General features: G+C 47.3%; 1 protein-coding gene across 1 annotated transcript in view; it reads right to left on the bottom strand.

The window, feature by feature from the left end:
- The window catches only part of LOC148482028 (catalase-like), a 40,070-nt gene that overhangs the window by 5,805 nt on the left and 20,120 nt on the right, over window positions 1–14,145 (bottom strand). Inside the window, exons 8-11 of the mRNA XM_088452638.1 lie at window positions 13,736–13,888; window positions 10,498–10,636; window positions 7,686–7,816; window positions 4,151–4,258 (exon numbers count right to left, since the gene is read on the bottom strand). Of these exons, the coding sequence (XP_088308764.1) occupies window positions 4,151–4,258; window positions 7,686–7,816; window positions 10,498–10,636; window positions 13,736–13,888 (531 nt within the window). The remainder of the gene's footprint in view (window positions 1–4,150; window positions 4,259–7,685; window positions 7,817–10,497; window positions 10,637–13,735; window positions 13,889–14,145) is intronic.

Below are 14,145 nucleotides of genomic sequence, written 5' to 3'. Positions count from 1 at the left end.
TAAATTCCCCACCACCATCCTCCCTGGACACCCATGCTACCGTTTCCTGCCTCCATCCCGTATACACCTTGGACTCCATCCTGTACTTCCCTGACCTGGACCCACAGCAAGCTGCCCAGACTGGTTTCTTTCTACCTAGGCACAACGCCTGGCTTCTGATCTCCCCCCTCTACATTGGATCCCCTTCCCCACCCTGGCTGGCTCACTGCCTGTCAGCCACCCAACTGCCCAGCACCTAATCCTTGTTCCATTGATGTCTGCTTGGACATTTGACCTCACTTTCCTCCATTAGTTTCTTATGTACATTATTTGCCATTCATCTTCTGTCATTTCTTTGCTTTACTACATATGTTATATCTAACTCTGCCCACTAGCTGCCACTGTATTCCTGCTTTATTATTATTGCTTGTATTCATATTGCCACTATATTACTGCATTTATTATCACTGCCGCTATCATCCTGTCTCTGTATTGCCGCTATTGTTGAATTGCCTTTTTGTGCATCTCATGCCATGCTTCCCTGTTCCCCCAAACACCAACCATACTCCCCCCCCCCTTCCTATTCATTGCGCCATCCCTTGTTAGGTTCTGCCGTTGCTCCTCATTCTCCCCCCTTACAACACTGGTCCTCTCTTCTCTCATCACCCACTCTGTCACCATACTTATTGCCCCCCTTACTATTATCTTTTCCCCAGTCCCCCCCCTCCCTATTCCACACTCTCACCCTCCAACCCGCCTTTTATCTCTTCTCCTTGCTTCTTCCCACCAACATATTCACCTCCCCCCTGGCCTACCACCATTCCCCTCACAGTTCTGCTCCTACCTCCAGTTCTATCCCAACACTCTCACCGTAACTTCCTTGAACCGCCTCAGCGAACCAACCATGCCACCTCATCCCCATCCCAACTCGCAACTCCCTCCCTTTCTCCTGTGCCTTCAGGATTGCCAGGTCCATTTGTAACAAACTGGCCTTCATCAATGGGCACTTTACCTATAGCTCCCTCAGCCTCGTCGCTATCACCAAAACTTGTCTCTCCCACTTCCCACACTGCTCTCTCTTTGGTGGCCTCTATCTTTCCAACAGCCCTTGTCCTAGTGACTGGCAAGGTGGCAGCACAGATGTCCTTGCTGCACCTTACATATGCTACCGCCTAAAGCCTCCCTTTCCTTCTAAGATCCACTGCATCTCTTCCACCCTATTCACCTTTGTGTCACGGTCATCTAGTGGCCCCTGGTTCCACTTTCTAGATAACTTTGCTATCTTGCTCCCACCTACTTCCTCTCCTCCGACCCACCCTCCCTTAGCCTAGGTGGCTTCTGACAGGGGGCCCATGTGCAGTCTCCGTCACGGGCCCCCTCCTCTCCCTCCGGCAGCGCGGCAGCGCACTGAGCTGTGCGCGGCCAGCGCTGCACTAATAGACTCTGGGCACTAGAGTGTGCCCGGAGTCTATAGCGCATGCGTAAGTCACCCGGGAAAATGGCAGCGGCGGCCATTTTCCCTGTACTGCTCAAGCGCAAATGACGGGAAAATGGCCACGGTGGCCATTTTCCAGTCATTTTTACAGTGCTGCCCCCCGTGCCGACGTGGGACTCCGGAGAGGTAAGTATACTATGGGTGCAGGGTGTGCAGTGCGGGGCCCCCCTGGACCCAGGGGCCCATGTACCCCGCACACCTTGCACCCATTATAGATACGCCCCCAGGCTTCAATAACCCACTAGACAGACCCATGGACGCTGCTGCTTCTTAGCTGCTCTCCCTCACCTCCTGCCTCACCCAATGGACTCCTCACACTCCAGGGGCTACTCGCATGACCTAGTCTTCTAACACCTTTGTGACATCTCTGGCATCACTATTTCCCCCCCTCCCTCTCTCTTACCACAACTTGTTCTCCTTTAGACTTCCGCCATCCCCCACTCCCTCACAAGGTTACATCTCCAGCCTCCCCTGCCCTGAGCAAGCTGTCTCACTCTACAATTCCAGTCTCAGTCACCTCCACTCTCCACTGTCCTGTCCCGTCCATCATTCTCAGACGTCGCCGGTCTACACTTCAACCCTTACTACCCTCAGTAATGCTCCCACACAGCTGGACGGTACCGGGGGAAGTCATGTACTCACACTGACTACCTCTATTTCAAGTTCATGCTCTCTTGGACAGTGGCACGGACAGTTTGTGGCACCTTATAAGTAACAGCTAATAATAATAATAATCAAAATCATAATAATAAAAATAATAATATCAAATGTCCTTAGCATCCATAAAAATGCACTTCTATTGGAAATTACATTAAACTTGAGCAGACACTATCACACAGAGTGACCTGGCACAGAGCAAAATATGCGACCGCGCCACCCCTATCCATCCATTTGTTTGAATAGCCATCACCATCTGGTGTAAGAGCTCTGTCTGGAATCAGCGGGATCACACGCCCCCACTAACCTAAGCCAACGTGCGAGTGCCCCATTACCACCCCTTTACCCCATCCAGCTGCCATTGGGCATGTGACTGAGATGCATCTGACTCTGAATTGCCCTTAGATGCGGATGTTCGGCTATGGAGCAAGCGCAGCGCCATAATGTACAAGACACAAATGGACTTGTGCGAAATTCTGCGTCAGCCCCAGAATGTTTTAAGCGCTCATGAAGATCAGGTAGGAGCGTCTCTGATTCTGGAGAAGAGCCGCCATTAAAAGTTCCTCTGTGACCTCACCCACTGGAGCTGATTCTAAGTTGGATGCCGCGGCGACCGTGTCTGCATCTTTTGCCGGTCACATGTCGTTGACTTAATGCAATTGCAGCTACAAATCTCTTCCCTGGTGTACAGCCGTGCGTCTGAATGTGTGAGGACCGAGACGCCCATTTTGCAGCGTTCCTATATGCACAAATGTCCCCGCCATCGGTAGCACTATCAAAAACCTGACCCAGCCCCAGATCTCCGTAAGAGTATCGCCTGCAATGCGGACGATTGTGCGACTGAATTCGCAGCCACTACAGCGACACGCTTGCGACACTCCCCTGACATGCCCATAGGATGGATCATCTCTGGGGCGTCCGCTTAGTCATCTCCCAGTCACTGCCCAGGAACGCCCAGCCTATTTTCAACACATTTCTGAGACTGCGCGCCTCCCATGCTCAACTACAACTGCGGCTCGGTGCGCACGGGCTCTATGCATGGAGGGAAAAAAAATTGCTTAACTGCGTCTGACATCAGCTATACTTGCAATCGGCAAAAATATTTTGGCGGCCTATTTATCAAATTGAAAAGACCGAGGACCTCATTCAGAGTCGGTTGAAGCAGCCGCGCGGCCGATGTTCGCTAAACTGCGCATGCGTAAAGTTCGCAATGCGCGTGCACAAACTAGCCGCTACGATCAGAAATTTCTCTCTCCTTGAACACAGCCAGGTCGGTAGTTTGATTGACAGGATGAGGCATTTGTGGGTGGTAACAGGGGAAAGTGCTTGAAAACGGGGGAGTGGAGATCCGAACGCAGGCGTGCCTAATTATGCGAACGGCGTTTTATGGGAGTGCATATGGTTTATGGGAGTGCATAAATTACAAAGTAGTGTCATGGCACATGTGACATGGGAGGTTTTACACTGACATGATCGTAGAGCTTAAGAGAGGGTATGGTCAACCTTAAGCTCTACGACCAGTTCCGATGGTTGCGATTAATCTTTATATGGCCGGAGATGACGTGTAATGCGTACGAGAACTGGGCGTATTTTTTGCGTTCCGACCGCTTCCTCCCCTTGGTCGGCCAGCTAAAGATCCGACCTTAGGGACGCAACATGCGAGTGCATCATTTGCATATCCAGCCCCTTTTCCAGTACGACTGTGTGGCCGCAACGACCGACTCTGAATGAAGTCCCGATTCTCTAGCGCCTCTCATTGTGGTGATTAATTAGATGTGAAAAAGTTTTTCTAATGCCCAGCTCGTTGGCGATACTGGCTGGCGCAGACTTACCAGACAGCCCGGGTCCCTTCTGCGCAGCGTTAGGGAATATTGGGGCTTCATAAATAGGCCTCATTGGTTTTAAATAAGCAACAAGTTCAAAAAGCGGAATCATTTGGCCCACACACCCGAATTTGTTAACTGTATGGGAAGATGATACAGGGCGATACTGGACAAGGGTGCAGGAGGGTCACCTTACCGCTCTTTTCTGAATGAACAGCTGAGCACCAGCCAGGTTCTCGGCAATGTTCTCGCACAGCCTCTGTCGCTCGTCTGATTTCAGGACCTCAAGATAGAATTTCCTCACCTAGGAAGAGATCGACACAGTAGTGCAAAGAGATTTGTGGAAACTCCGTTACACTTATCACATAAACAGTATTTACAGTATGCATGAAAATTTTTAATGGAAGAAAACATCCCAGTAGCCTCCTTACTGGTCTTTCCCAAAAAATACTTTCACTGCTATAGTAGAAGAAATGTTTTCACACCCTTTTTACATTATTTTAGTATCACTCAGATGTATTGCAGGGACAGAGCTTTCTCATGAGCTCTGGGCCTGATTCAGACCGGTCGCAAGCGCTGAGCGCTCGCAACCGGGTCGATGGTGGCCCACAAGTGATGTCAGTGGGATAGCTTTCGGCTCTGCTTGAGCCGAAAGCTCTCTGGGGCTTGCGGCCACGAGACCCTACCACAAGGGTCTCGTCGCAAGCCCGATGGTCGCGATGGTCTTGACCATCGCAACCATCATCCTGGCCGCTCGCATTAGCTGTGGGTGGCAACCCACAGCAATGCGAGCGGCCAGGAGGTCGCTCCATAAAAAAAAAAAAATGCCCTGATTCAGAGCCGGACGCTCTGAACGAGCGCCCGCTCTGAATCAGGGCGTTTTTTGGGTTTTTTTGCGAAGCGGCCTCTTGGACGCTCGCATAGCTGTGGGCTACCACCCACAGCTTATGGGAGCGTCCATGATGATGGTCGCGATGGTCAAGACCATCGCGACCATCGGGCTTGCGACGAGACCCTTGCGGTAGGGTCTCGTTGACCACAAACCCTGGAGTGATTTTGGCTCTATCAGAGCCAAAAGCACTCCCACTGACATCACTAGTGATGTCAGTGGGGCCGGACCCAGACGGTAGGCGTTCCCATGGGAACGCCTCCGTCTGGGCAGCCACGCCCCCGGCACCCCCACCAAAGGGGGCGTGCTGTCACTCACCATCGACAGCACGCCCCCCTTTGGTGCGAGACCCATAACGACGGCTTCCCCGTCGTTATTCGGGTCTCGCGCATGCGCACGACGGTGGCGCCTCTGTCGTGCGCATGCGCATTTGGGCAACATCGACCCGCTTGCGAGCGCTCAGCGCTCGAGAGCGGGTCTGAATCAGGCCCTCTGTCCCTGCAGGCAAATTTGATACATCCTAGTGATCTATGCAAATATCGCATTGCGATACTGGGCGAATTTATCACATCCCATCCGCATCTGAGATGCAGATTGTGATAAATATGCCCCAAGTATTATGCATATAGTAACAGAGGCTGTATTAGATTATAATAACAAACCTACGCACTTTTATAGATTTTCAATATTTTGCATTTTTAATTATATGTATGTTAGTGTCTTAAATAATATGAATGAAAGTTAAATGTTAGCATCACAATTACTCAGAAGAGCAAGCCCTATCATTTTGTCAATGTGTCTATCTATGCCATAACCGGTTCGTTATTAGGTGTGCCCCAACAAAGCATAATTATTTCTTCTGTGTAAATAAAAAGAACACGCACCACAACAATAAAATAATAGTACATTGCGATGATAAATGACACTTTTTGCTGCAATAAACTTAATGATGATAAATAGCACCCGATTGTTTATGTAATATCATTTTCAGGAATAAGGGCTCTATTTACTACAATCCGCATTGGTAATGCAGATTGTAGTGTGATATTACCAATATCAATATCACAGGGATTTACTACAAATCCCTTGCAGGGACAGAGCTTGCAAGAAAGCTCTGTCCCTGTGAATCCCCTCCGCATCCCCTCCGCACACTAGTCACGGTATTTTTGCAAACAAATACCGTAAGCAGTGCCCCGCACATGCGCCAACTGACCGCAGCTGCTACCCCCCCTCCCCCAGTGCTAACCCCCGCCCCCCATCGTTAAGCCTCGCCCCCAGCGATCACGGACCCCCCCGCGCTACCCCCCCTTTCCCTTAATTACACTTACCTGCATGGCACTTACCTCCGGGCTCCAGTGATGTCTTCCATGTCCTCCGGTCAGGTGATATCCCATACTGCACTGGGACCCGATCACCTGATGACCGGGCCGCAGTGCAGCATGGGAGACCAGCTGACCGGAGGGAGGACATCACCCGGAGCCCCGACCACCGGTCCCTGGAGTCAGGTAAGTAATTTTTTTTTTTTACAGTGAATCAGCATGGGGTCTGTTTAGACCACACAGCTGATTACTGGGGCCGGCTCCCGGCTCTGCTCTCCCCTTTAGAGCAGAGCAGGAGTCCTGTAACCGGAGGAGACCCTGGATAACGCCACCTCCAGGGCTTTCCCCGGTATTTTTTTACAATTTATTTTTAGTAACTATGGTCGTATCACATTTCCCATTAAAATTATGGGAAGTGCGATCTGCTTACTAAAAATAAGTGATACTTAGGGGTTGGAGCAGAATTTTACGAATTCTACTCCAAGTGCCCTGTAATAACTGTGGGTGAAACTAAAATAATGTGAAAAGGGTGTGAAAACACAAAACACCCTTTTTCACATTATTTTAGTAAAAATAATGTTAATAAATAGAGCCTTAAGTAACATATATTTAAACTATAATCTGATGCGCTGAGTGAATTCTCTTTAAACCAAACCTCAGATATTCAAACTTATTTAATAAGTAACTAACTACATCTTAGCAGCCTATACCCAACCCCTTATGGCATGTAGTCAGCATCCCGGCGTGCGGGACGCCGAAAACGCGAAATACCAGTGCCGAAATACCGGCAACAGAATCCTGTCCGCCGGCATCCCGAAGGTAAGTATCGGGCATTAGGGTGATGGCTAGGGTGCGTGGTTAGGGTTAGGCATTGGGGGGAGGGTTAGGCACTAGGTGGGAGGGTTAGGTTAGGTTTAGGCACTAGGGGGGTAGGTTAGGGTTAGGCACCGGGGAGGGAGTGTTAGGTTTAGGCACTAGGGGGGTAGGGTTAGGGTTAGGCACCGGGGAGGGAGTGTTAGGTTTAGGCACTAGGGGGGTAGGTTAGGGTTAGGCACCGGGGAGGGAGTGTTAGGTTTAGGCACTAGGGGGGTAGGTTAGGGTTAGGCACCGGGGAGGGAGTGTTAGGTTTAGGCACTAGGGGGGTAGGTTAGGGTTAGGCACCGGGGAGGGAGTGTTAGGTTTAGGCACTAGGGGGGTAGGTTAGGGTTAGGCACCGGGGAGGGAAGGGTAGGGGCAGTGGTTAGTCTTACCTTCTTTCCTTATGGGTGTTGGGATTCTGATTGTCGGGATGCCACTGTCGGTATTCTGACCAGCACCATCCCCACCGCTGGGGTCTCATACCCAACCCCAGCCTTATCCCTAACAACATTGCTATGTATGATATGTAGGTTGATTTTGCCTTTCAAATGACGGCTACTTTAAAACATCGAGCAGTCTCGCAATGAACTCGCCGATGCTTGAAGCCCGCAGGGTGTTACATTTACCACTATGCATTTTATTATTATTATTACGCTAATGCTTACCTGGAGCACATTATCGTCTTCTGCGTTTTCGTACCTCTCCACATCGCCAGACACATGGAAGGTTGTCTCTGCAAATTTGGGATTGCCCTCTGGACCTCCAAAGCTGTTTGGATAGTAATTTGGAGCATTTCCTTAACAGAAAATAAAGCACTGAGGCTCTGAATGCACACAGACCTGTTATTTGTTTTACTTAGACATGAATTGTATGTATTACATTACTTGCTAGGACCATAGACTATCATTACATACCATTATAGAATAGTCATTTCCTCTAATGATTTGTCCTCGAGAGCATGGTGAAATTATTACTGATGCATCAAGAAATCAAGAGGACAAAAAAACAAACACCAAAATATTCAGACGTTTGCCCAAATAACTGTCATTCATTATCACCTCATTATCACCTCATATCACCTCATTATCACCTCATTATCACCTCATATCACCTCATTATCACCTCATATCACCTCATTATCACCTCATATCACCTCATAATCACCTCATAATCACCTCATTATCACCTCATATCACCTCATTATCACCTCATTATCACCTCATTATCACCTAATTATCACCTCATTATCACCTCATTATCACCACATAATCACCTCATATGACGAGAGTAACAAGTAGAGATGTGTGGTTTGGTTTTCCTGAAAAACTAACACACCTGAACTTAGGGGTTCTGAGCTGAATCGAGCCCAGCTCAGACCACTTTTGGGGTTCCGAGTAGATTTGGGTCTGCTGTGAGTTCGGAACCCGGATTTAAAAACGAAATCTCGTATTTGGATCGCATGTAAACATGTCCAAATCACATTATTTTAGATGTTTTTATCAATCCAACACCTAAACTGAATCCGTACTAAAAACACTTGAGGGTGGTTTGGCCAAAAACAAAACCATAACATTTCAGGGTGATTTTGCCAACACCAGTCTCAGTCAGATGCATCTGTGACTGCGCCGCCCCCAGCTCAATGTTGGCGAGAGCTACTGCCGTTACCGTTACCAGCATTTACACATGGGGGAATCCCTGGTGCAGGAGATGCATCTGACATCAGACCGATGGATCTCTGCCTACGTACAGCTCAGAATTGGACGCAACACTGTGTACACATCCAGGGCTGATTCTAGACCTTATGGAGCTCAGGGCAAAAGTTCCTTTAGTGCCCCCCTTCCCCCTCCAACCAAAAAATCCTAAAGAGGGTTCTCTTCTGCACATGCCGAAGGCGCACATGTTCACAAAAAGGAGGTGTGGTTTCATGGCAGGCCCTCTGTTCTTCACTCTAGGGGGCATGCCCTACAGAGAGGTAGAGGGTGACAGGGAGAAGGTGGCAGGAAGAGGCAATGGGTGACAGGGGAGAGGCATTGGGTGAAAAGGAAGATGCAGAGGGTGACAGGGAGAGGCAGTGGGTGATGGAGGAAGGTAGAGGGTGACAGTGGAAAGCAGAGGGAGATATGAAGAGGCAGTGGTTGGTAGTGTAAGGCAGTGGGTGACAGAAGAAGGCTGAGGGTGGCAAGGAAAAGGTGGCAGGGAGAGGCAATGGGTGCTGACTGCAGCTGACAGGAAGATGAAGTTCAGGCTGAAGTGCACGGGGTTTATGTTGGAGCAGCGCTGCTTCCTGAGTCCTGCTGTGCTGCTGCAGCACAGTTTGTAAGTATGGTGGTGGTATCAGATGAGAGCGGGTGGATGTCATCAGATTAGACGGTGCTGGTGGGGTTGCTGTGGTTGCCGCAGCACCAGGCCATAGCGCCCCGGGCAACAGCCCTGCTTGCCCGCCCCTAGAACCGCGACTGTACACACCTCTGACATTTCCATGGCAATTTTATCTGCTGCGCAAACGTCCCATTACCACCCAGTACCACCCATCCAGCCGCAAGCGAGAAGCGCCAAATATCATTATGGCTTAGAATCGCTCATAAGTAATTTACCATTCGTGTAAGGCCTAGAACGCATGCACAGTTTGCTGAAAAATATCTCCATGCTTTCAAATTCAGAATTGTGTGATACTCAAAATCAGGCTGTTCTATTTAATAATTAAGATAAAGAGGTTGTGCGTCATTCATGTGCCTGTGTTTAGGAGCCTACTCATGGAGTATTTAAAATCTCCCTGTGATGCCCCACCGAACACTAAACCCAGCAAAGTAATCTACTGATTTCCGGGACATACACTATGGGCCTGATTAAGAGCCACTCGCGAGCGCACAACGCTCGCAATCGGCTCGATGTGCCGCATCCGGCCTGCGGCATGCGAGAGCCCCGACGAGCGACTGAGCTTCAGTCGCTGCAGGGCTCGCTACAAGACGGGGCAGCTGTCGATGGTGAGTGACAGCTCGCCCTGTTTTGTAGGCGGGTAGGGGGGTGGCTGCACAAACGCAGGTGTTCCCTTAGGAACACCTGGCATTTGTGGGAGGACCTACTGACATCACTAGTGATGTCAGTAGTGGACTCCCTGTCTCTGGGCTTGCGTCAGCAGAGACCCTACCCCAGGGTCTCGTCACCAGCCCAATGGTCGCAATAATCGCGACAGTCTCCAGCCCGTCGCACAAGCTGTGGGTGGACACCCACAGCTGTGCGAGTGGCGTGGAGAAAAAAAAAACGCCCACAGACCCTGCGAGCTGCCTCCGGCAGTGAGCGGATCTGAATCAGGGCCTATGTGCGTACCCACGGCAGTTCTTACAAACGTTGAGTGGAATGCGGACACAGCTCGTCACCTACTGTCACACCATTTTGCATTTAGTGAAACCAGTAATATTTCATTGGCAGCCATAAGTAACTCATCATTGTAAAACAACTGTAAAACAAACAATATACCTTGGTTGTCACCCATTGCCATGAACCCGTCTCTCTCAAAGTTCGTCACCTTAGCCTTCATGGGAGCGTTTACTGGGATCTGTAAGTAGTTCACTCCTAGCCGGTACCTGTGAGCATCGGGATAGGCAAAAAGGCGCCCCTAAAATAAAATAGAAGCCTGTCAGTAGGTGGAAATATTGAGGACAGTGGCAGTAAAATTATCTCATTCAAAATCATTAGGTCATTTGAAAATACCTAAAGCCAGAAGTAGCTTAATGCATATGAATAAAAATAACAAGTTAGGTAATGTCACCCACAAAGAATCCAACAGTGAGGACATGGCAAAGTGTACATGAGGATATATGGATTTCATAGACATTTTGGTCCTCTGAGGGACAATTGCTAATATTACTCAAAGGGGCAAATCTGCAATAAAACCAAGAACCCCAAACCGGACAGATCACTGTGTTTAGCCTGCACTAGACAGATCAGCTTGATTGCACCACATAGTGGACCTCATTCAGAGACGCTCGCAAAAAGCGAGCGCTCGCTCTGAATGAGGGCGGCTGCTTTTTTCTTTTAAAAGCCGGCCTCATGGCTGCTCGCTAAGCTGTGATAGGGTCTCGTCTGCCGCAAGCCCCAGTGAGCTTCCGCCTCTAATAGAGCCGGAAGGTCACTACTGACATCACTGGTGATGTCAGTAGGGCCGCCCACAAACGGCAGGCATTTCTTCAGGAACGCCTCCATTTGTCCAACCACCCCCCCCCCCACCCCGCCTACAAAACGGGACGAGCTGTCGATCAACATCGACAGCCACCCCGTTTGTAGCGAGCCCTGGAGCGAGTGAATTTCTCACTCGCTACGGGGCTTGTACACAACCATCGACCCGCTTGCGAGCGCATGTCGTTTGCGAGCGTGTCTGAATCAGGCCCAGTGCCCCATGATTAAAGAGCATATCAATATTGCACCAGCAGACGGGCACACCAGCAGTGATCCGCATATACAGGGCAGCGTAAAACAAACTGGGCCATCTATATAGAGGTCAGCAGGTTGGGAGCACTGTTACACTAATTTGGAGAGGTGTAGGAGATGCATTATTAGTAATTATATAATGGATGAGTGTTGTGTAAGTCATGATGACATCACTACTCACTGATTACATTTATGAACATCACACAGATATCGGTTATTATTGTGTATTAAAACATTATGCGTATACTCACTGGATAACGCACGGCATAGTGATACAGATATCGGTTATTATAGTGTATTATAACATTATGCGTACACTCACTGGATAACGTACGGCATAGTGATACAGATATCGGTTATTATAGTGTATTATAACATTATGCGTACACTCACTGGATAACGTATGGCATAGTGACACAGATATCAGTTATTATAGTGTATTATAACATTATGCGTACACTCACTGGATAACGTACAGCATAGTGACACAGATATCGGTTATTATTGTGTATTAAAACATTATGCGTACACTCACTGGATAACGTACGGCATAGTGACACAGATATCGGTTATTATAGTGTATTATAACATTATGCGTACACTCACTGGATAATGTACGGCATAGTGACACAGATATCGGTTATTATTGTGTATTATAACATTATGCGTACACTCACTGGATAACGTACTACATAGGGACACAGATATCGGTTATTATAGTGTATTATAACACTATGCGTACACTCACTGGATAACGCACGGCATAGTGACACAGATATCGGTTATTATAGTGTATTATAACATTATGCGTACACTCACTGGATAACGTACGGCATAGTGATACAGATATCGGTTATTATAGTGTATTATAACATTATGCGTACACTCACTGGATAATGTACGGCATAGTGACACAGATATCGGTTATTATTGTGTATTATAACATTATGCGTACACTCACTGGATAACGTACTACATAGGGACACAGATATCGGTTATTATAGTGTATTATAACACTATGCGTACACTCACTGGATAACGCACGGCATAGTGACACAGATATCGGTTATTATAGTGTATTATAACATTATGCGTACACTCACATGGATAATGTACGGCATAGTGATACAGATATCGGTTATTATAGTGTATTATAACATTATGCGTACACTCACTGGATAACGCACGGCATAGTGACACAGATATTGGTTATTATAGTGTATTATAGCATTATGCGTACACTCACTGGATAACGTACGACATAGTGACACAGATATCGGTTATTATAGTGTATTATAACATTATGCGTATACTCACTGGATAACGCACGGCACAGTGTTACAGATATCGGTTATTATAGTGTATTATAACATTATGCGTATACTCACTGGAAAATGTACGGCATAGTGACACAGATATCGGTTATTATTGTGTATTATAACATTATGCGTACACTCACTGGATAACGCACGGCATAGTGACACAGATATCGGTTATTATAGTGTATTATAACATTATGCGTACACTCACTGGATAACGTACGGCATAGTGATACAGATATCGGTTATTATAGTGTATTATAACATTATGCGTACACTCACTGGATAATGTACGGCATAGTGACACAGATATCGGTTATTATTGTGTATTATAACATTATGCGTACACTCACTGGATAACGTACTACATAGGGACACAGATATCGGTTATTATAGTGTATTATAACACTATGCGTACACTCACTGGATAACGCACGGCATAGTGACACAGATATCGGTTATTATAGTGTATTATAACATTATGCGTACACTCACATGGATAATGTACGGCATAGTGATACAGATATCGGTTATTATAGTGTATTATAACATTATGCGTACACTCACTGGATAACGCACGGCATAGTGACACAGATATTGGTTATTATAGTGTATTATAACATTATGCGTACACTCACTGGATAACGTACGGCATAGTGACACAGATATCGGTTATTATAGTGTATTATAACATTATGCGTATACTCACTGGATAACGCACGGCACAGTGTTACAGATATCGGTTATTATAGTGTATTATAACATTATGCGTATACTCACTGGAAAATGTACGGCATAGTGACACAGATATCGGTTATTATTGTGTATTATAACATTATGCGTACACTCACTGGATAACGTACTACATAGTGACACAGATATCGGTTATTATAGTGTATTATAACATTATGCGTACACTCACTGGATAACGTACTACATAGTGACGCAGATAGTAATGGGTATCTTACATGTAACACCTTGTCCGGACTGGGCTCTATTCCTGGGACCATATTATGTGGGGAGAAGGCGATTTGTTCCACTTCAGCAAAGTAATTCACTGGGTTCCTGTTTAAAGTGAACTTCCCCACTTGTATTAATGGGCTGTCACTGTGGAACCAAACCTGTAATGTACAGACAATTAGCGGCTGCTATACCGTCACACAGTGCAAATATAGTTGTAATATATATACATATACATATATAGATCACAGACAATATCAAACCCTTCTTCGTGCTGCCATCAGCCATACTGACAATAGACACGCCTGAGCTGGAGTTATGCAAGAAAGATTCCGATTTATATTTATTTTTTGTATAGAGTGCGGTTGTATGGAGCGCGGTTGTATGGAGTGCAGTTGTATGGAGTGCGGTGGTTGTA

Source organism: Taudactylus pleione, unplaced genomic scaffold (genome assembly GCF_031769625.1).
Source record: "Taudactylus pleione unplaced genomic scaffold, aTauple2 ptg000555l, whole genome shotgun sequence".
Taxonomy (NCBI): domain Eukaryota; kingdom Metazoa; phylum Chordata; class Amphibia; order Anura; family Myobatrachidae; genus Taudactylus; species Taudactylus pleione.
Note: the sequence above shows the minus strand (reverse complement) of the source record. Positions and strands in the feature narration are given on the sequence as shown.